Below are 23655 nucleotides of genomic sequence, written 5' to 3' on the forward strand. Positions count from 1 at the left end.
TCTTTCCCTTTCTCTCTCTCCCTCTTAACAATTTCATCGAATGATCTCTCAGATTGGCCATTGTAATGACCAAGATGGCGCTCGACTTCCTTAGCCTTCTCAGGGCTTGTGAAATTGAAAATGATCTTGCTGAACTAGAGCTTCTATCTGACAATTTGGGAGTCATGAGGAAGGAAAGTGACATGGATTTAAGGATTAGATGCCATGGTCCGAGGTGTGAAATAGAACCGTATTGTGGTGTGGGTCTCTGCAGTGGAAGCTTCGCGTTGGGGGCTGGGGGGTGGATAGGCGTCGTCTGTTCCCAGCGCTTGATGAAGCGGAAAGTGCACGTCTGCCTTGGCCCCTCTTGGGATGAGGCCTTCACGGCCCCAGGTGGAGTAGTCAGAGGTGCCACCTCCCTCGAAGGGCCTATTTTGCAAGTCCGGGCCCTGGCCCTCAGTCCCCATTCCGGGGGCCTTGGAGGGCAGCACCCCACTGTGTGAGATTCCTCTGAGCACAGTGTTGGGAAGAGTGAGAGCGGGGCAAGGACAGGGCTTCCACCGCTCTGTGAGTCACGCGAGATCTCGGAGCAGGCCTGCTAGTGGAGATACAGTAATCACCTTCATCATTTGGGTGGAGACATCACACGGATTAGTATGTGAACTGCACCTGCAAACACGGCCCAGCTGAGGTGGGATGCTTCTCTTTCTGAGCAGGCGCGGGTTTGTATCCCTCCTGGGGAAAAAAAAGGTGCTGATAAATAGGACCTGCATGTCCCCCGCAAACTCACAAGTCCACGCATGAAACTTAGCACTCAGAATTGACGAGGAGGTTTTCAGTTTTGTTTTTGGCTTGTGTCATTTAGGGAGAAAGTTTTTAGGCGAGAGTTTTCCTGTGTTTGTTGGCTCTTTGGAAGCAAATACTTTGTGCCGATGATTCTGTGACTGGGAGGGGCAGGTCTCTCCGTCCCCCAAGGGTGTCTGCTTTCCTGATCCCATGATGACCCAGCCTCTGCCTTTCAGGTGCCGTGCACACCAATGATGTGTTTCAATATGTTGGAATTTGCTGGGGGGTTTTGTTCAGAGAATCCCAACTGTGAAAATGATGCCAGGCTTTTAAGTTAAACTGATTAAATTTGAGATGATTGTGAGGCCATTAATAACCCCGCTCACACAAGAGTAATTGAAGCGCTCTGTGTTTTGGTACTTGGCTCCTTTACAAGGGACCCAGGCTCCTGAGAACTCGGCTAACTCAATAGCCCTCCTTTCCCTGAAATGGCCCGTGAAAAGATGCCTGTTGGGTGGTAACTTCCCCATACGTTTTCTCAATAAAGAGAAAAAGATGGGAAGGGGCGGGGTAGGGCAGTGGGGCGGGGGAGACCTCGCCTGCATTTAGAGCTGCAGCCTCTCAAAGCCGCCTGGCGCAGACTGTTTAGTTCCGTGTCCCCTGTCCCATTCAGGCCTCTGCATGTTTTGAAGCTTTCTTTAGCTTTCTCCTGAGCCTTGATGGCAGATCTCTCAATAGGTGAAAGCCTGGCTCTGGCCAGCTGAATACCCCATGGGCACAATGCACTGCATGTTAATGGCGCTGGCTGGCCCCAGACAGCTCGCCTGCGGGACAGTGGCTCCTATACCAGCCCAGCAGCTGCCTCAGATGGAATCTGACGGGGTTCCTAAAGTTGCCCGTTTGCTTTTTTGCAGATCTACACGGACTGGGCCAATCACTATCTAGCCAAATCAGGCCACAAACGTCTCATCAAGGATCTCCAGCAAGATGTGACGGACGGCGTCCTCCTGGCCCAGATTATCCAGGTTGTGGGTAAGAGCAGATTTTACGTCAGGGGTGGATGAGTTACCGTGGAGACCAGTCCAGACGGGGTCAAGTCTGGCAAGAGGGACTTGGAATCCCGACATCTAAAAATGCAGTGTTTCTGTCACATGTATGACACTTTTTTTGACTCTTGCCTTGTGCCGGGGGAGTGAGGGGTACCAGCTTGCTTTTCCTGATAAGATCACCCACGTGGCAATCTCATCTTGATTCTCTGAGAAGAAAGACTAGCCCTGGCTGGGGGGAAATGCTGGTGGTTTGGGGAGGGGCTCTCTGTCCCCTTTCTTACCTCCTACCATCTTTCTGGCTCTCTCATTTCCCCCCTGCGATGGTGCTTTTTTGTGGATTACTCTGGCAATATTTCAAAAAAAAAAAAAAAAAAAAAAACGGCAATATGGGGCTGGTTTATTCCTGTGAACTCTAATCGGGTCTGAGAAATCAAAGGATCAAACTCCGCAGAGGGCTGGTTCTGTTTTTCATACTAGGGGAAGGGAAGTGGAGTGGTGGGGCTTTTAATGCCTTGGCTGTGTGCAGGAGGAGAGGAGTCACCCTGGGCAGGAACGTGGGTGGAGGCTGGGCACAGCTTTGCCTTGGGTCTTAAGGGAAGCACCCCAGTGGTCCTGCCTGAGAACGCAGAGCAGACCGTGGAGGCGGGAGGCCAATTAGATGGCATTAGACTGATTGTTGTCGCTGGCAGCTTTAGCGGCCGACTCATGCCGAAAGAGAAGGCAGAAAAAAAGGACAGAAGCCCCAGCCCCTCAGGCGTGAGTTCTTATGGAAAAGTTGCTTATCCTTCAAGTGAGAAGAAGCCTTTTATGGTTCTAGCTCTGCTCACATCTGTAGAGACTGTACCTAAAAATATAGGTACGTTGCCCTCAGGCGAAGATCTTGGACTTTGAAAGAGAAAGATGCTTCCCTGCTGTCCCAAGATTGATTGAAGACCAGCTTCCATTGGTCCTCCTTCTCTTCTCTCCTTTTTCCTTCCTTCCCTGTATTAGTTTGCTGTTGCTGTATAACAAAGTGTCACAAACGTAATGGCTTAAAACAACATCTATTAACTATCTCACAACATGCATTAACTATTTCTGTGCATCAGAAGTGCAAGCATGGCTTAGCTGGGTGCCTCTGCCAGGCTGCAGTCAAGGTGTTGGTCAGGCTTGAGTCCTCATCTGGAGCTTGACTGGGGAAAGGGGTCAAGCTTACTCAGATTGTTGGCAGAATTCATTTACTTGCAGTTATAGGAGTGTGAGCCCTGATTTCTCCCTGACTGTTGGTTGGAGGCCACCCTCAGCTCCTAGAGGACCCTCTCAGCTCCTTGCCACATGGGTCTCTGAACATGGCCTCTGCCACCTCTGTTTCCCTGTCTTTAAAATGGGCACAGCCATGCCTGCTTTGTCTGATCTTGTGGCAGTCTTGGGAAATGCACAAGGTAGGTATCAGATAGGAAATATGCTTGGATACCGGAAGGCGTTTCTGGATAGGACTTGGTAGTCACTGCCTAGAAAGATACGTGTAGAAAGACGAAGAGGCCTCTGAATCGATGTCAGAGTGTCACGATAGACTAGTTGTATCTGCCAGGGCCCAGCAAAGGTGAATGGTACCGTGTATTGCATATTCACTAAGCGCGGCGCTAGGGAGACGTAAGCTAGCACAGTTTCTAATCATTGCTCAGGAGGATGCGTCTCTGAATCTATTCAGATGAGATGAACCTCCCTAGACAGTGACCTTTCTGGGCCTGAACTATTGGACTCTGACTTCAGAGGCTCAAGCTAGTACCACTGGTGCAGGCTGCCACTCAGGCCACCAAGTTGCTTCCCCCCCAGCCCTCCAGGAGAGGCTCCCTCTGCCCAGGGACTCGCTACTAAGTAAGGCCAGATGTCAACACATGGAACTCCACCCCTGACTGTGCCAGGCTCACACCCTCTGCTCTGGGTGTGGAGAACAGTGGCCCAGGATACGGGGAGATGAGAAGGCAGGTAAACATAGGCATCTCCTATGTGACTTCTTCCCTAGACTGTCCATCAGCCAGTTCAGAACATTTCATCTCAGAGTGTCTTATGAACACAGATCTCTTGGTTGGCGGGGGGTGGCAGGAGGGGACAGCACTCTGACCGGGATGCTAAACTATTAACCGCTATGCTCCATGTTTCCCCCACACATATGCCTATAAAAGGAAAATGTAAAAATATATATTTGTATGTGTGCGTGTTTTTAATATATACATATATGTGTGTGTGTATATATATATACAGACACACGTGTGTGTTGGGGGTGGGTGTATCTCTGTCTGTTCTCCCTAAGATTTAACCAGAATTGGAGTCCTAGTGACTCCACCTGGGGAAAAAAAAGGTGCTGATAAATAGGACCTGCATGTCCCCCGCAAACTCACAAGTCCACGCATGAAACTTAGCACTCAGAATTGACGAGGAGGTTTTCAGTTTTGTTTTTGGCTTGTGTCATTTAGGGAGAAAGTTTTTAGGCGAGAGTTTTCCTGTGTTTGTTGGCTCTTTGGAAGCAAATACTTTGTGCCGATGATTCTGTGACTGGGAGGGGCAGGTCTCTCCGTCCCCCAAGGGTGTCTGCTTTCCTGATCCCATGATGACCCAGCCTCTGCCTTTCAGGTGCCGTGCACACCAATGATGTGTTTCAATATGTTGGAATTTGCTGGGGGGTTTTGTTCAGAGAATCCCAACTGTGAAAATGATGCCAGGCTTTTAAGTTAAACTGATTAAATTTGAGATGATTGTGAGGCCATTAATAACCCCGCTCACACAAGAGTAATTGAAGCGCTCTGTGTTTTGGTACTTGGCTCCTTTACAAGGGACCCAGGCTCCTGAGAACTCGGCTAACTCAATAGCCCTCCTTTCCCTGAAATGGCCCGTGAAAAGATGCCTGTTGGGTGGTAACTTCCCCATACGTTTTCTCAATAAAGAGAAAAAGATGGGAAGGGGCGGGGTAGGGCAGTGGGGCGGGGGAGACCTCGCCTGCATTTAGAGCTGCAGCCTCTCAAAGCCGCCTGGCGCAGACTGTTTAGTTCCGTGTCCCCTGTCCCATTCAGGCCTCTGCATGTTTTGAAGCTTTCTTTAGCTTTCTCCTGAGCCTTGATGGCAGATCTCTCAATAGGTGAAAGCCTGGCTCTGGCCAGCTGAATACCCCATGGGCACAATGCACTGCATGTTAATGGCGCTGGCTGGCCCCAGACAGCTCGCCTGCGGGACAGTGGCTCCTATACCAGCCCAGCAGCTGCCTCAGATGGAATCTGACGGGGTTCCTAAAGTTGCCCGTTTGCTTTTTTGCAGATCTACACGGACTGGGCCAATCACTATCTAGCCAAATCAGGCCACAAACGTCTCATCAAGGATCTCCAGCAAGATGTGACGGACGGCGTCCTCCTGGCCCAGATTATCCAGGTTGTGGGTAAGAGCAGATTTTACGTCAGGGGTGGATGAGTTACCGTGGAGACCAGTCCAGACGGGGTCAAGTCTGGCAAGAGGGACTTGGAATCCCGACATCTAAAAATGCAGTGTTTCTGTCACATGTATGACACTTTTTTTGACTCTTGCCTTGTGCCGGGGGAGTGAGGGGTACCAGCTTGCTTTTCCTGATAAGATCACCCACGTGGCAATCTCATCTTGATTCTCTGAGAAGAAAGACTAGCCCTGGCTGGGGGGAAATGCTGGTGGTTTGGGGAGGGGCTCTCTGTCCCCTTTCTTACCTCCTACCATCTTTCTGGCTCTCTCATTTCCCCCCTGCGATGGTGCTTTTTTGTGGATTACTCTGGCAATATTTCAAAAAAAAAAAAAAAAAAAAACGGCAATATGGGGCTGGTTTATTCCTGTGAACTCTAATCGGGTCTGAGAAATCAAAGGATCAAACTCCGCAGAGGGCTGGTTCTGTTTTTCATACTAGGGGAAGGGAAGTGGAGTGGTGGGGCTTTTAATGCCTTGGCTGTGTGCAGGAGGAGAGGAGTCACCCTGGGCAGGAACGTGGGTGGAGGCTGGGCACAGCTTTGCCTTGGGTCTTAAGGGAAGCACCCCAGTGGTCCTGCCTGAGAACGCAGAGCAGACCGTGGAGGCGGGAGGCCAATTAGATGGCATTAGACTGATTGTTGTCGCTGGCAGCTTTAGCGGCCGACTCATGCCGAAAGAGAAGGCAGAAAAAAAGGACAGAAGCCCCAGCCCCTCAGGCGTGAGTTCTTATGGAAAAGTTGCTTATCCTTCAAGTGAGAAGAAGCCTTTTATGGTTCTAGCTCTGCTCACATCTGTAGAGACTGTACCTAAAAATATAGGTACGTTGCCCTCAGGCGAAGATCTTGGACTTTGAAAGAGAAAGATGCTTCCCTGCTGTCCCAAGATTGATTGAAGACCAGCTTCCATTGGTCCTCCTTCTCTTCTCTCCTTTTTCCTTCCTTCCCTGTATTAGTTTGCTGTTGCTGTATAACAAAGTGTCACAAACGTAATGGCTTAAAACAACATCTATTAACTATCTCACAACATGCATTAACTATTTCTGTGCATCAGAAGTGCAAGCATGGCTTAGCTGGGTGCCTCTGCCAGGCTGCAGTCAAGGTGTTGGTCAGGCTTGAGTCCTCATCTGGAGCTTGACTGGGGAAAGGGGTCAAGCTTACTCAGATTGTTGGCAGAATTCATTTACTTGCAGTTATAGGAGTGTGAGCCCTGATTTCTCCCTGACTGTTGGTTGGAGGCCACCCTCAGCTCCTAGAGGACCCTCTCAGCTCCTTGCCACATGGGTCTCTGAACATGGCCTCTGCCACCTCTGTTTCCCTGTCTTTAAAATGGGCACAGCCATGCCTGCTTTGTCTGATCTTGTGGCAGTCTTGGGAAATGCACAAGGTAGGTATCAGATAGGAAATATGCTTGGATACCGGAAGGCGTTTCTGGATAGGACTTGGTAGTCACTGCCTAGAAAGATACGTGTAGAAAGACGAAGAGGCCTCTGAATCGATGTCAGAGTGTCACGATAGACTAGTTGTATCTGCCAGGGCCCAGCAAAGGTGAATGGTACCGTGTATTGCATATTCACTAAGCGCGGCGCTAGGGAGACGTAAGCTAGCACAGTTTCTAATCATTGCTCAGGAGGATGCGTCTCTGAATCTATTCAGATGAGATGAACCTCCCTAGACAGTGACCTTTCTGGGCCTGAACTATTGGACTCTGACTTCAGAGGCTCAAGCTAGTACCACTGGTGCAGGCTGCCACTCAGGCCACCAAGTTGCTTCCCCCCCAGCCCTCCAGGAGAGGCTCCCTCTGCCCAGGGACTCGCTACTAAGTAAGGCCAGATGTCAACACATGGAACTCCACCCCTGACTGTGCCAGGCTCACACCCTCTGCTCTGGGTGTGGAGAACAGTGGCCCAGGATACGGGGAGATGAGAAGGCAGGTAAACATAGGCATCTCCTATGTGACTTCTTCCCTAGACTGTCCATCAGCCAGTTCAGAACATTTCATCTCAGAGTGTCTTATGAACACAGATCTCTTGGTTGGCGGGGGGTGGCAGGAGGGGACAGCACTCTGACCGGGATGCTAAACTATTAACCGCTATGCTCCATGTTTCCCCCACACATATGCCTATAAAAGGAAAATGTAAAAATATATATTTGTATGTGTGCGTGTTTTTAATATATACATATATGTGTGTGTGTATATATATATACAGACACACGTGTGTGTTGGGGGTGGGTGTATCTCTGTCTGTTCTCCCTAAGATTTAACCAGAATTGGAGTCCTAGTGACTCCATCTTGTATTGGACAGAATTCTAGTGGTCACAGTTGCTCTTTGGCTGGAGAGCTCCTACTCATTCTTGAAAGGTCAGTTTCTCCCTGATACTTCCTAGCTCCCCCAGGCAGAGCTGGAGGGACCCTCCTCTGTCATCCTACTGACTGCTGTATCGGGCCCGGGTCTCTCCAGGCCTGGGTGTGAGTCATCTTTCTTTCTAGATTCACAGCATTTAACGTGGCACCTGGCGTGCAGTGATGTTCAAGAAGAGGTGAGGAGATTAGGGATGAGAATTTTATTCACTGCAACCCTTGCTTCCCTAAGCCTGGCTCGGATTGTTTCCTAAAGGTGGCCCAGATGTTTTCCCTTACCAGTGTTTAGTGTTCTTCTGAGCACTCCTCTAAACTGTATTTCACACCCTCCTCCCTTCCAGGATTCTGCTGCAACTCTAAGGTTTGGAAGGGACCTTTTAAAAGCCTCAACCTGATGTGTGAGTTGCTTCCGTGAAAAGTAGTCAGCAGAGTCTAGTAAACTAGTCAGCAGATGGGCAACTTACTACCTCCTCAACCAGTTCTAACGACGGAGAGTTAGAATTTTTTAAAAGCTCTTGTTTCATTAAGTCAGAATCTGCCCCTCCTTGGTAGCGTCTCCCTACAAGTGCTAGTTCTGCCCTCCAGGGCTACAAAGAGCAAGCTAATCTGGGACAACTAGAGCATCAAAATAATTGAGGACCATTGTGGGTTATAACTGTGGAATAAAATAGGAATCTACAAATCTGTATTGATAGATACATAAATAGATGATCTGTCAGTGGAGAAGAGAGAACTCAGCTGTTGGGGTGAATGCTGACTCACTAATGTAGAAGAGTTGCATGGTAAAGGTTAGTTAAGGCAAGAATCATCAATGCATGCTGAAATCGAGAGGAGAAAGTTTGATGGAGAGCAGCTATTTACATGGTCTCACAGTGGCTCTCCACTGATGGCTTGTTAGCTGCAAAGGGAGCTATAGTAACCACATGGGAGAATGAGGCATCGTGACCAGGTGATCAAAAGTACATCGCTGGTGAGCAGCAGCTGGGTGTCACGTCCTTCCTGACGTGGTACCTCGAAAAGAGTGCAACGTCACTTAGTGTTGCATTGCAATCAGGGATGGAAAACCTGAAACCCATCCTGAGGAATCTCAGACAAACCCAAATTGTGGAACATTCTGTTAAAAAAAAACTGGCCTGAATTGTTCCAAAATGTCAGTGCTGTGAAAGATATAAAAGGCTTAGAAATTGTTCCAGAGGAAAAGAGATTAAAGAGACCTGACAACTAAATGTACCGCATGATCCTGGACTGGATCCCGTACAGGGGCATAAAATGCTACAAAGGACAATTTTGAGTCAGTTGACAAAATTGGAATATTGGAATTACAGTAATGTTAAATTTTCAGAATTTTAAAATTGTCCCATGAAATAATATCCTTGTCCTTTGGAAATACACACTAAGAGTGAGGGACATGATCTATGTAGCCTACACTAAATTGATTCAGAATTTTTAAACAAGTGTCTATAGAGAGAAAGAGGGAGGGAGCGAGAGAGGGAGAAGATGAGAATGGATGATGCTATACGGGAATTCTCTGTACTGTTCCTGTAACTTTTCTGTAGGTTTGAAGTTACTTCAAAATAGTTCAAAAGAGCACATCTAAATGAAGGTCCATCAAAACCTGCAGTCAGGGAGATTGTCCTTTGAAGGGACAACCTGTTCCTAGGCCTGGGAGGGAGGAATGTTGTGCTTAATGATTAAGGATCCGTGTGCTATGAGGCCAGACCCATGACTGGGGAGCTGGGGGGCTGGGTTGGGAGGGTAGGAATCCGGGAACGTTTCCTCAAGGAATTTATCTATAAGCCAAGACCTCAGATTTGGAGTTAGCTGGGTAAAGTGGTCAGGGAGGGCTTTCCTGGTGGAGGAAATAATGCACAGAAAGGCTGGAGGGTAGAGAGTCAGAGGCTCAACAAGGCAAAATAAGGCCAGGCTACCAGGTACAGGGCAGTGAATTCTGGGCTTTAACCTAAAGAACAAAGGCCAGTGATCGAAGAGTCGGCTTTCAGCTTGGGAATCTTACTCCCTCCTCTACTTTTTCTAATGATGGAGAGTTGGAATCCTTTAAAAGCTAAGGTGTGTAACATGAAGGAAAACCTTAGATGCTTTTCACAGACATTGCTCCTACCTAAGTCTCCATCTAGCCCAGATGGGCCCTAGGGTCTAGCCATCTCTTCATCCATCCATCCTAGGGCTGGTCTTACCAGATAGTGGCATATCTTGGGGGCCACACTTTTCCATCATTGCCTTCTGCCCATTAGGCAGATAATAGACCTTTTGCTGCTGCCTCTTAGTGCCCTTGCTTTAGTGGCTGAGGGTTGGGTGTCTGTGTTCGGCCTCTTATTAGTATGATAATCTTCTTGAGTCATGAGCTGCCCGAAGCCGGCAGTTGCCTGCCAGCCCATCACGGTGCCATGTCCGTGAGTTATTAGAAAGGTTTGCGAGGCCAGGATAAACAGCGTGAATCAAGAGGGAGAGACAGGCCTCCCCCCTCCTGCCTACATTGCTGTCACGCAGGGAGGATGCCAGAAGGGGTTGGAGTGAGCGAAGGAGAGAAGGGGCGGGAGACAGGGAGGAAAGAGGAGAGAGAGAGGGAGGGAAACAGGGTAAACAAAGGAGGCTTGGAGAGAAGGAGGAAGCCAAGACAGAGAGGGGATGAGAGCAGCTCACTTTCCGCCACCATTTGGGCTGCCCCTGAGCACAACCAGGAAATTCAGGCAACACGCAGGACCCTACCTTCTTTCTGTTGATGACCTGCTACCATGGCGTGGCCTTGGGTAAGTCATCTGCCTTTCAGTGAGGGCAGCCAATTTTGCTAGACGTTGGCAGGGCTGCCAGCTGCCCTGCACATGCCTAGATACCATGCATAGATGCTTGGGCTGTTGAAATGCTTGGAACCCTTCCGAGGAGGTCTTCTGAGAGGTGATGAGCTTGATCCCATTCTTCTCAAAGTGCACTGATGCTTTCCAGTTACTAAGTTGTCACCTTGTGTGCAGACAGGTCACCACATTAGAGATTTTGCTGGAATGAATAAATTACCGTTGGCACTTGAGGATGCCGGTTTTAATCACAGTTGAAGACTTCGGGGGACAAATGCCTTTGCTTCTCTGGTTATCTTCTCTGGGGCTGTAGCCAAAGACCCCCTACCCCGAGTTAATAAATTCAGCTCTGAGGACCAAGCTCTTCTTCCTTCTAACCAGCAGAATCGGAGCTGCTATTATTGCTCTAAGTATTTATGACAACCACAGAAATTCTTGAGAATTTAAGTTGAAGGAGAAGTATTTAAATGACATGAAATTGGAAACTAGGAGGTCCAGACTTTTTTGCATTTTTATTCAACATTTATTTTGAGTTGGGGCTGAGTCATTTGATCTCTTCCCATGTTTTATTTAGAGGGTCATGAATAGGCTTCACCCCATTGGTTTATTTTGAATGTTGTAAGATGGCAGCATTAGGCTTATAGGAGCCTAATGAATTCGAGGAGCACCTGACTGTGGTTTAGGTGACAGACCATGAAAAGGAATTCGAGGGATAATTAGACCAAATCCCTTGGTTTTGTTTATCCAGAAGGTATATAAATAAGCTTTGAAATGACTTCTCAGGATCATAGTTTTCCATCCTTCACTTTAATGAGCACTAATGAACTGGGTGTTGATCAGAATCCAGTGCCGTATGACTTTGGCCGTCATGAGTATCCAACTGGAAGATACCTTGAGTGGCCTTGATTCTCAAAAGCCGTATCGGTGTTGTGTATCAAAATCCAAGGTCAGAGTGCAAGCCTGCCGTAACTTCCCATGTATGAAGGAGTGCCATTTGTCAAGGATCTTTCTTTCTTTCCACCTTCAGTACATACATTGATACATACAAGTGAAAGAGCAGCTGCTCTTTCACTTGTATATATTGACTTGATTCACTGGAATGTTCAGAATACTCCTTAGTTCCCCTCAACAAATACATATTGAGTGGCTACTGTGTGTCAGGCACGGTGCTAAGCTCTAGGGTTATAGTAGAAAACAAAGCAGATGAAAATCCTTGTTTTTGTGGAGTTTACATGCTAGTGACACATTCTGGCTCATTGTATTTTCTGGTGAACTGAAGAACAAACATCCATGAGTTATCCCATTCATTGGGCATCCTTTAGGAGCTTTTTAAAGGCTTTATGGCACCTCTTTTGGGAGTAGGGAAAAGCAGGTGGAGGAAGCTTCCTAAAATGCCTATCCCAGTGTTCTTAAGAGCTGAGAAAACTCAGTTGGCTCTCTGAAGACCAAGGTCTCTCCCAGGTGGGTCATAAGCCTGAATATCTATTACTTTGGGCCAGTTCTAAAGACGGTGTAGATCAGGCTGAATGTATACTAACCAGGCTGTCTCCAGTAATTAGATTTTTAAATAATTTCCTGCCACTAGCTTGCTTTCTTATTTTTTACTTCTTAAGATAGAAACACTAGAGGAAAAAAACCCAATTGAGGTAACAGTGAGCTATATTTAGTTTCAGGTGTTCTAAAACCTTAATGTCCTGGGACACTTTGAGTCTGTTATCCTTTTCAGACACTTTTCAAAGTCTTTTCTCTTCATGGAAGTTTTACGTGTCATAGTCATTAAAATCTGATGTGATATATATATATATATATATATATATTTTTTTTAAATGCAATTTTGCAAACACTTGTCGAGCCCTAAGGATACAAGTGTGAAAAACAAAATCTACATGTCTGCGTAGCTGGGGGAGACGAGAAAAGGAGTTACACATTAGGTGTTACTTAAAAGCAAAGTAGAGGCAAGTCCAGGGTGCTGGGAGAGCAAAGAGACCTAGTGGGACTTCCCCTTCTAGGGGAGGGGGCATGCAGTAAAGGGACATGGGATTGGGGAGGAATCTCATAAAGGCTTCACAGAGGAGGCAAGTCCGTAATTCTTAACCGTGAACTCCTAGCTGAGTTTCTGGGCTTAACTCAGATGGAGACATCAAAAAAGGGAAATTTTATTTTATATATTTTTGCATAGATGATAAGAATATATATTATTGGATTAATGATCTCTACCATACATAGAACACTCGCTGTGCTAGGCGCTGCACTGAGCATTTTACTGGCATCATGTAATCTTCTTCTCACAGCTCCTCCCGTGAAGTAGGTAGTATTAGCTCCATTTTATAGATGAGGAAACTGTGGCCCAGAGAGGTTGTGTTACATGGCTAAGATCACACAGCTGAGAAGCTATAAAGCTGAGCTTCAAACTGGGGTATCTTCGCCTCCAAGCCACTACACGTACTGCCTTTCTTCTAGCACTGTAGTTGCAAACTCGGATGTCTTGGGCTGTGTCTTGCAAGGATTCCTCCATACTTAGGATGAAATACATTCACCATGGGAAGCTGGGCCTTTCTTCCCTGTTACTTATTTGATTTCCAGCTTATTCAGTACAGCCTCTTTCTATCACTTCCCTAAGTAGGTAGGTAGGTACTCTTTTGACTTCAATAGTGTGTGTTCTAGATCTAATCTGGACTTACTGTATGAGCATGGATGTGCCATTTTTAAAGCCTCACTCTCTTGTTCTTCCATTGGCCACCACTTCGGGAATAGAATCAGGACAAACAAAAGCAATCTTAGCATTTCTGGCTAAAGATGGGGTGAGATGCTGTCATCTATGGCTTTTGTCCCCAGGAGCTGTGTTGTGGCTGGATGGATCCACTCTGAAGCACCCTATCTTTTGTGGGCAAGTTGCAGTTGCCTTTTTAAGAGCCTAAAGCACAGTCACAGCTCAGGCCGTTTCCCAGTCTCCAGACATTTCCACCATGCCCCATCACTCCAAGACTGTCATCAATGCAGTTGTCTCTGCCTTAGATGACAGCGACCTTGCCCCAGCTGTCCCTGGAGGGCGGCAGCTCAATGAGTAAGTCCTGAAGCTTGCTAGATGCGTCTCAGTATTTCACATGCCTGTGTTGGTTGGACAAACCCCAGTATGGGCCTTAGGATTTTCTTGGCCTCAGGGGTCCTGAACATCACTGCTCAAAGTGTCTGTGATGATTATTTATTTTTCTGACTTGTGTTTCTTTTTTCAGCAAATGAGAAGATTGAAGACATCAATGGCTGTCCAAAGAACAGATCGCAAATGGTAAGTGGTACACGGGCAGTGAGTGTTTATGTTATGTTAGTAAGCCCTGCCTCTAAATGATATTGACCATCTTGAAAACATTCACACCACAAGCTTTACTCTGGGGGATTATATTAATAAACTAAGAGCCATTTCCAAATAGCCATGGTTTGCTTGTCTGACATTCGTTGGCATTTATTCGAAGATGGCTGTGATTTTTACGTAGGTCGTGAGACAGTGAAAATGGTCCTTGCTCTTAGAAACAAGTTATGCAGAACTGCTGCAAACATACCCTTGTTTAGAACTTGGGCTGATATGACTCTCGCTTTTTCCTCAAAAGACCCACAACAATTTCTGTTTATGTATGGTGCTGGGGCACAAATGGAGTGATGGTATCATAACAGCCATCAGAGATTGGGACATGTGGTCTGATGGCCTTTAAAGGTTAGAATGATGTGAAATCACAACTGTGACAGGAAATGTGAAATGTCCAGTCACATCCAGACCATTCACGACGTAACCTTGACAAGTGACATTCTCTCTGGCGTGATATGCTTAAGCTCTGATATTATAACTTTAAAAAATCTTTAAAAGTCTATTCTGTTCTTGTTGCATGTCCTGCACATAATCTTTGAATGAAAATTCATGATCACTGTTGAGTTCAGGGAGCATTGAATTGTGACACAATCTGAGTGCTTAGTTTTTCCCTTAGAAATGCTTTTCAAATATGAATTTTTCCACAAAGATTGTATATTATCAGACTCTGTTAAGATGACGCTAAGACCTGTTTAAAATATGAAGGTGGCAACTGAAGGACAACCTTTTCTCCTGGACATTAATTTGCTTCCAGAAATCTAAAAAAAAAGCATAATTTGTTTTCTAACCTCACCCTCCTCCCTTTGAGTAGACACAATTGGATAGTGTCATTCCAGAACACACTGAAGTGATTGGCCTTCCTTGGATTTACTGTTTAATTTTCTGAATTGTTTGTTATCCCAGTGAGTGGACAAGATAGACTTTCCGTCAACTTTTTATCTAGACACGCAAAGTTTCTTATTATAAAGAGGAGTGAGTGTGCCTGGTGGGGGCAGGGGATGTCATTTTTCACGTTAAGTTCTGAAACGAGTTTCTCTTTTGTTGTTGTTCCGCTGGAGATTTTCTTTCTCTCTGTTTGATCCAGAGAGCAGCCCGTCCTCACATAGGAAAGTCCCCATGCAGACGTCTCATGGCTGCTTTGACTTTTGGAAAAGCTTGGCTGCTATTTTTGCCAGAGCTACTACAGCTGTCTGGTGTATTAATAATTGAGAAAATTTGGAAGATAGAAGACTTAATTTTAGTGCAAGCATTTTACACATGCAGTCATAGCTTCTCATGAAAGAGATGTAGTATTTCCGCCTGGGATAGAGATGGATGCGTTTGTCCCAGCCCATTATAATGCATATGTACGACTGACAGCTTAAGGTAGTGAACCTTTTATTCTGTTTGGTGCATTTGTATTTTCTGTACCTTCTGTTGGAGATGTTTGCTGTTAAAGTCCACTTTCAAGCTTACAAAATAATACCGTCACCTCAGATTCTTCTGTGCCAATTTAGTTTATGTAAATATGTTATGTATAATGCTACATAGCACCAATGCAATTTTGTGGTTTCTCTGTAACTCTTTCAGCTATGGAAGTATTGGGTTTTTCTTCATGCACTGTGTTTTCTTTCTTTCTTTTTTTTTTTAAGAACACAGGAATATAAAATCCTAAAATTGTCTGTGGTAATTAGGTCCAGCTCAGGGGCGGGAGGGGGTGGGGTGGGCAGACAAGGTCTGGTGGTAAAAGTGGCAGAGAATAATTCAGCAGACAGGATGTGAGTCCAGGAAAAGGTCAAAACCTCCACCACAGTCATTCCATTCTGTAGGAAATGAGAAAGGCAATGATAAGGACTCGGGGCCATTGTCCTTTCACCTACATCACAAAGCAGTGACAAATCCATAACGCAGAGCTCACCTAGGGCACACAGGAAGTGCTGCTTCCACACAAGCACAGGTGGTGTTCTGGCTAATAGGAAACCTGTGTGTATGTGTGTGTGAGCACGTACAGAGTTAAAGCATCCCTACTCATGGGAAGTATCATTTGGGAAGATGGCATAGCAGATGAGCTACCATTTCTAGATTCATAGAAGGTTAAACTCCCAATTAGGCTTTATTTAGGGCAGCCAATGATAAAGATTTGTTGTTGTTTGCTAAATGTTGCCTGTTTGGAGGAGACCAGAAGGGAACACGCACGGAGAGCATCATGTTGGCAAAAGGAAGATGACGCACAACGAGAGAATTGGAGAGTGTACCTGCTGGGAGGGTAGCTATGACTCCACTGAAAATCATCAGCACAGAGTGACTGTGCTCACATAAACAGAGCATCTTCAGAGGCCTTAAATAACGGAGACAAAGAAAAACAATTTTTGCTTCAGAGCAGGGGAATGGGTGCTATTTCAGTTTTCAAGGGGCAAATTATTTCATTAGCTAATCGGTGGGTAGGCACGAGAGCTTTAGTTTTACAGGTGGGGTGCCTCTTCCTCCTCTCGTATCTCCCTCCTCCTGACCTACCAGGCTGCCCGGAGCTCTGCTCTCCAACTCCTGAGCTCCAGGCTCTGCCTCCATTTCTGCTCTCTTCCCAGAGGATGTGGAAGTGAAAGCAGACCCTTGTGGCCTATGGACTAGAGAATTGCAGAGGCCTTGATGCGCAAACATTATGGGCATGGCACTGTTTACTTTTAGCTTGTCTGTCAGCACACGGTCACAGAGTGCCGACTGATGCCAGGCACTGGACTAGACCAGGTTAGTACCCCAGTGAACAAGATGGGGTCCCTGCCCTCAGGGAGCTCAGTGATGAGTGGGCAGGAGACCAGGGAACAATTAGAACACTGGAATAGTGCAACTGCTCCCATAGACATCTGTGCATGGCACAGTGGGGGCCATTCCACTCCAGGACAAGGGGAGGCTTAGGAATAACTTTTAGGGGTTGAGTCTTGAAAGGCAAGAGGGTTCACCACAGGGAATGATGAGTGGAAGACGATTCCCATTGCTGGAGATTCTGTTTACCTGAGGATATCCCGGACCCTGCAGAGGAAGGTTTTGCAACCTTTGTTCATGGATCCTACCGTGTGCCATCAGCTGTGTCTGGTGAGACTCTTCTGGCCTCTCCTCAGTGTCAACACTTCGTCCTGTTGTATCCGAGGTGAGGAATAGGGCATGGAAGAGACCAGAGTGCGACAGACCCCAGAAGCATGGTGGTCTTTTCAGACCTGGGCCAAGTCTTCTGTATTCATCGTCACCCCCCAGGGGGCAGCGCCTCAGGGAACAGCCCCATTGGACCCTGGAGTGAAGTTTTCTAAAGGAAAATACCCGTGGCGATCAACTCCTGTGGATGACAGTTGAACCATGGGATGTGAGAAATGGTGGCTAATATTGTTAATATCAGCACTCACAGGCCTCCACGCAGTACTTTAAGGCCGTTCACTCTCATGGGCACACTCGACCCTCCCGACCCTGCTGTAGGCCAGCGTATCAAGAGACACTGGTGCCGGCAGCTGGAGGGCTGTCCGCAGGGAGAGGCAGAGCCAGGACCTTCGGCATCTCCTGTGATCCTCTCGTGGGCCTCGTAAAACAGGACCGTGCCTGCAGCCGATATGCAGAAGCATGGCAGTGGCTTCCCCTTCCCGAGCAAGCCTGGCCTCAGCTTGTGCTGAAGGAGTCCTTTGCTCTCTTTCAGTCTGACATAGATGCTTTGGGGGCCAAATCCTCGGAGATGGAGCTGTAGAAACAACATTCCCCCCACCTCCTCACCCACCCCCCCAATCCATCCATTTGGCCCTTAAATAGGTTTGTGTATGTGCGTCAGAGCTGGTTAAAATGTTTCGTCTGTTTAGCATTGCCAGGGCAACGCGTGGGGCATCTTTTTGGCTTTCAAGTGGTGTGTTCAGCAGGGTTACGTGTGTGTTTGGAAGGAGAAACATTGCTTGGAGCACAGCCAGTGGACGCTGGGGCTGCCACTGCCTTGTGCCTTGAACCCGCTGTACTCCAAGATGCTGGCTCACTTTGGAGCCTAGGAAAGGAGCAGCGGGGGGTGGTTTTCTTTTTTCATCCTTACTATTTTAAGTGGTTTGGCTTTGCGTTGTCGATTAGAAGAGGTGCAAAGTTAGGAAGGCTGCCTGTCCTTTCAGGCGCTTTCAGTGGAAAGCCCTGGCCTGTTTTCTGCTCTGGCCCGGGGTCATCTGGGTCCTCTCAGTGCTTCTCACCTGCCTGCCCACCTCCTCCTGGGCCCTCAGGGAGTCCTGCCTACTTCCCTCAACCCTTCTAGACCGAGGGCCTGCCTGGGCTTGGGAACCAGACGGGCCAACTTCGAGTTCCTTCTCTGCTCTTCTGTGGCCTTGAGCTAATTATTTAACCTCTTGAAGCCTCTGTTTCCTGTTCTATAAAGTGGGGTTGATAATAATACGAACCTCCTCAAGTTTTTGTGGGGACTAATGAGGCAGTCAAAGTGATAACGACGGTAATGGTGATGAAAATAAGCCATAAAGCCAAACAGTGTTTGCTGTGTGCCAGGTGCCGTCCTAAGTGCTTCACAAATAACCTCTTAGTTCATCCTCCCAACAGCCCTTTGCGGTAGGTGACCTCATCACCCCCTTTCTCCATAGCACATGGTCAGCACTCAGTCAGCGGTGGTTTCTCCAATGATGATAATTTGTTTTAGTAGCCATTCAGGTACTGGGGGACATGGAACCCTTGCGAAATCTGAGAAGAGCTCCCGGCCCTCTCCTCCCCGGATCACACATACCCCGGAATTTTGCATACGGCCTGAGCAGCTCACGGATCCCAAAGTCCTCTGGGGCTCCACAGACCCGCGCATTCGATATGCCTGCTGCTCAGGGCACTGGTCTGCTCGTCACCCTGTCCTTTCAGAGGCCCCTGGGGAAAAAGCCAGCCGCTAGGTTCCCAAAACAAGAGGAATTGGCTCTTAGACACAGAAGGATAGGACACTGGTTTTCAAACTTCTGTTCCATGAGCAGAACCCCCACGCTTTTTTCCCAAATAAAATTGTAGGTGGCACCCCACATGTGAAAGTGACAAAAACCGCATTAGTGCTTTACATAGAAGTAGGCAGCCCAGGGAGGGCCATCGTAGCATCTCCCTTTCACCTGCCTCTTCCCTCCCCCTCCCCACTGTCACATTTGCCCCTGAAGCCCCCTTTCAGAAGGCCAGCCCCTGAAAATACACAGCGCAATGAAGCCTAGGGACCCCTTACCCGGGCATCAGCTTCCAGCTCTGGATAGATCCGGCCCATTCTCTGGTCCTCCTAAGTCTCCTGTGGGAAGAGAGACCATCAACTAGGTCGTCTTCACCTCTAACCTCTGGAGGTTACAAGGCCTCAGGCCTAAGAGCATGGACCCTGACGGTCAGCTGCTTGTGACCCGAGGCATGTTCCTTAGGATCTCAGGGGACCAGTCTCTGTAACGGGGTTAGTAACAACTCCTGCCTCCCAGGGTGCTTTTCAGGTGTGCGTGAGACCATCTGTACGACATGCCCGCGTGCTGCTGAGCACAGAGGAAGCACACAGTTGATGTTAGCTCTTCATAGGATGAGGTTTTTCAAGATACCCCAGTATTTTTAAAGAAATAGATGTTTCAAGAGCGGCCAGCCTACCTTTGGGTGAGGGGATTACCGCCGTGGCCCTGGCTAAGCCACTTGGCCTCCCGGCACTGTACTTCCTCCCCCGGGAAATGTGGGAAGTGACAGCCCTATGAATAGGTGCAATTATTGTTTGTATTTTGCACGTGGAGACTGAGCTTTAAAAGGTTTTTTGGCCTCAGACTACTTGCCTAGGAGGCAGAGCTGGAGCTTGAACCCAAGTCTGTCTATTTGGAGAGCCTGTGGTGGTCCCTTCTGCGACAGAGAAAGGGTGTAATAGCCTCCACCTCACCAGTCCCTTATTTCTCACTCGTGAGCACAGTAGAGCCAGCTGGGTTTAGCTGAGAGTTAGTGAGAAGGGAGGAGAGTGAGTATTTCTGGAGATTGCCTGAGTTGACCTGTCGATGGGAACTCAAGAGCTGAAAAGGGGGCAGGTGGCCCCCAGTGAAAGGCAGCCTCTTGAGAAGCCCAGGAAGAGCCCTGGCGCCAGGTACCTCCGACTGCGTTCTGCACAGAGCTTCCTGGGCCAGGAGAAGGCTGTCTGTAAGAAGATCAGGTTTCCAGCCCCAGTGACCTTGAGCCCTCCCAACAGCTGCCAGAAAGCTGGCCACATGCCTGGGGAGTGTCTGAGAGCCTTGGGCAGCTGAGTTGCCTCTTCCCTGGGCCCTTGGACCTATTTTTACATGACCCTAAGGGCACACACGTTACAAAACCAAGAATGAACGTCCATGGGCCCCATAGAATCTAAAACAAAGTGGAGAGTCCAGGGCCAACATGGGCAGGAAGCATCCACTGCTTCCCGTTCAGGGGGCACATCCAGCATCACTGCATGTGTTGTGGCTGACATTCTCTTTCAAAGATGGCGGCCATCTCCATGTCTGTCTCTTACCTCTTTGGTCACCTCTCTGTTCAAAACCATCATTGGCTCCCCATTTACCTCTCCATACTCGAGCACACAATAGAAGGGCCTTCACAATCTAGTTACCACCATCTCCTGCCACTTGGCCACTCAAACTCTATACCCCCAGCCATACTGGAACTTGGGGTGCCCCAAGGAGGCCCTGTACTTTCGTGCCTTGTACTTTGACGCAAGCTGTCCAGTCTGCCAGGAAGACCTGATGACTGTCCCACCTGGGCAATGTAACCTTGAATATTCAGGTTAACTGTTAACTCAAGTAACTGAGATAATTAGGTGCCTTTTGTCCCTTGTGTTCCCAGGTGTGAAAGCATGTCTCATAACCTGCTCTTTGTGGTTGTCTGTTCAGTTGTCTTCTTGAAGGAGATGCTGTATCTTTCACCTGAGGATCTAAGCACCTATCACTTAGATGACTAGCATATAGTAGGTGGTTAATAAACGTTGGGTGGATGGGCGGACAGATGGAAAGACCAAAGAGGGAGCTGGCCTGGATGTGTCCATGGGGCTAGAGGATTATAACATACTGTTATTCTCATATCATAATCTACTGTTGAGCAGTGATTTGAGCGCTGGGTGTTCACTTGGAAGTTCTTTATGGGATTTAAGAAATGGATATTTAGCACTATTCTAGAAATGTCTTTCCTTCTCTTAATTCTTTTCTCCCTTGGTTTATCCAGAGGATCCAAATAGAACATGGCAGCTAATTTTTCATTTACTGAGTTCTTTTACGTTGCTTGAGGTAAGCATGTTTAGACATCTTTACAGTTACCAGAGATGATTAACATTGATAATAAAAATGAAGACAATTACTGTTCTAAGTGATTTACATGTTTTAACCCACTTCATTCTCATAACAACCCTATGGAGTAAGAAATATATTTTGTTCATTCCATTAAAGGGTATGGAGAACTTGGACCCTGATGCCATTTGCTGTGCTCTGCCAGGGGCCAAATGTGAGGCACATTGAAGAACATCTCGTTCTTTCCCCCTCATGCTGTAGAGCCTAGGGTTATTGCCTTTGTCCCTGATTCTGTCCGGGTTTTTATATAATATTAATAGCAAATACATATACAGTACATTGGGGCAATGTTTTAGACATTTTATCTGCATTGTAACTGGTTTTATTTTCATAAAACCCTATGAGAGCAGGTACCTTTATTATTTCCACTTCACAGGTGAGGAAACTGAGGCAGAGACAGGTTTAGTAAGTTTCCTCAGGTCGCACAGCTAGTAAGCGACAAGCTGGGGTTTGAATCCTGGAAGCCTGGCTCGAGAATCCATTCTCTTAACTGTTATGCTATCCTACATATAAGGAAATAGATGGAAGAAGAGAAAATGACTGACGTGGAGGTGCAAACATTATATTTGTAATACTGTCTCCTCATGTAGGTAAGGGCAGAGCTTCGGGATGAGGCATTCCATCATGGCAAGGAGATTTGGGATTAAAAAGAATAAGCATGGACTCTGGAATCAGGCAGACCTGGGTCTCACATACTGGGCCGGTGTGCTGAGCAAGTTACTGAAAATCCGAGTCTTTTTCCTTCTCTGTAAAAGGGAGATAATTATGGAAGTTGCCCCCAGGGTTGCCAGGGATGAATGAGAGACGGTATTAAAAGCACCTGGCTCATGAAGAGAGCACATTAGACTGTCATTCCCTTCTCTGTTGACAAGTCACGTATTTCCTAACTATTAACTTGTGCATTAAAAAGGCTTTTCATATTCAAAAAGTAGGTACCAGTGTGGTAGGCTGAACAGTGGACCCTCAAAGACTTCGACATTCTAATCCTCGGAACCTGTGAATATGTTCTCTTAAATGACAAAGGGGACTTTGCGGAGGTGATTAAGTTAGGGATTTTGAGACAGGAAGATTATCCTGGATTATCTGGGCAGGCCCAGTGTGATCACAAGGATCCTTCTAAGAGGGAGGCAGGAAGGTGAGAGAGAGAAGATGTGACCGTGGAACATGGAAGCAGGTCAGAGGAGAGAGAGGAAGAGAGGGAGGGAACATGGGGAGTGTGGGGGAAGGGGAGAGGGAGAGAATGAATGAGGTTGGAAGATGCTACTTGTCTGGCTTTGAAGATGGAAGAATGGGCCGTGAGCCAAGGAATGCAGGTGGCCTCCAGAGCTAATAAAAAAGGCAAGGGGACAGATTCTCCCCTAGAGCTTCCAGAGTAGACGCAGCCCTGCGGACTCCTTGATTTAGCCCACTGAAACTTGATTTTGGACTTCTTTTTTTGTTTGTTTAATTTTTATTGGAGCATAGTTGACCCAATCAGTTATACATATACATACATCCACTCTTTTTTAGATTCTTTTCCCATAGAGGCCATTACAGAGTATTGAGTAGAGTTCCCTGTGCTACACAGTAGGTCCTTATTAGATATCTATTTTATATACAGTGGTGTGTGATTTTGGACTTCTGACCTCCCAGAATTTTTTTTTTTTTTTTTCGATCCCCAACTGGGGTTCGAACCTGTGCCCCCTGCAGTGGAAGCATGGAGTCTTAACTACTGGACAGCCAGGAAAGTCCTTATTTTTTTTTTTTCTCCCAGAATTTTAAGATAATAAATTTATGTTGTGTTAAGCTACTAAGTTTGTGGTCATTTGTTACAGCAGCAGTAGGAAACTAATACACTCTGGGATTCAAGCAAAGTAACTCTGAGTGTATTAGCAAGCTGTTCGGGTTTATAGCAGAGGCTCATTTTGCCACTGTGTGCCTGTTAAGTTTCTGAGTTGACTGGAAGTTGCCTCCCGTGATAGAACACTTTGGAATGGAGTTTTGCACATCTGTACATTTACTGCAGGTCATTGCAAAGAAGTGTGCGGAGACAGAGGCCCACATTTAGTTTCCAGCACTGTGACCATATCATGGGCTGCCTCAGATACTGAGCTCAGATACCGGGAGTGGCAAGTGCCATTTCGTCTTTTAGAAGTGGATACGCGGTATTCCTGATGTGAATGTAAACTCAGGAGTAAGTACTATGCTCCCTAACTAACGTGTGTTTGTCTTGTAATTAATACGACACGACACTTAAGCACACTTTATGAGAGACTTGTATTTCATACGCTAGGTAATCCCGTCAAGGCTTTGTAGTACATACAGAGTGTTTTCTTTATCTTTTAGTTCAGTGAAAAGCTCCATGTTTCCAGCACCTGGCCTAGTGCTAGGTACGTTGGAAATGCTCAGCTAATCTTTCTCAGATGACTGAGCCAAACAATAAATGGTCCAGCCGTCTGGGAGCTTCCCAGAGAGTGGGGCGATGGTACCCCTCAAGGTTTCATGTGTGAAATACTAGGCACTTTAAAATGCTTTCAAGAAACTTAAGTAATCCTAAACCAAGAAATTCCCAAATCCAGTCT

The 23655-nt window shown here is 47.0% G+C and overlaps 1 protein-coding gene across 2 annotated transcripts in view; it reads left to right on the top strand.

The window, feature by feature from the left end:
- The first annotated feature begins 1757 nt into the window (after nt 1-1757).
- The window catches only part of NAV2 (neuron navigator 2), a 274074-nt gene continuing 252176 nt past the window's right edge, over nt 1758-23655 (top strand). For both annotated transcript variants that reach the window (XM_024764609.1, XM_024764610.1), the window contains exons 1-2: nt 1758-1797; nt 13678-13730. In XM_024764609.1, coding sequence (XP_024620377.1) covers nt 13728-13730 — 3 coding nt within the window. In that variant the 5' untranslated portion in view covers nt 1758-1797; nt 13678-13727. The remainder of the gene's footprint in view (nt 1798-13677; nt 13731-23655) is intronic.

The sequence above is a fragment of the Neophocaena asiaeorientalis genome, unplaced genomic scaffold (genome assembly GCF_003031525.2).
Source record: "Neophocaena asiaeorientalis asiaeorientalis breed wild unplaced genomic scaffold, Neophocaena_asiaeorientalis_V1.1 scaffold230, whole genome shotgun sequence".
In the NCBI taxonomy this organism is placed as follows: Eukaryota; Metazoa; Chordata; class Mammalia; order Artiodactyla; family Phocoenidae; genus Neophocaena; species Neophocaena asiaeorientalis.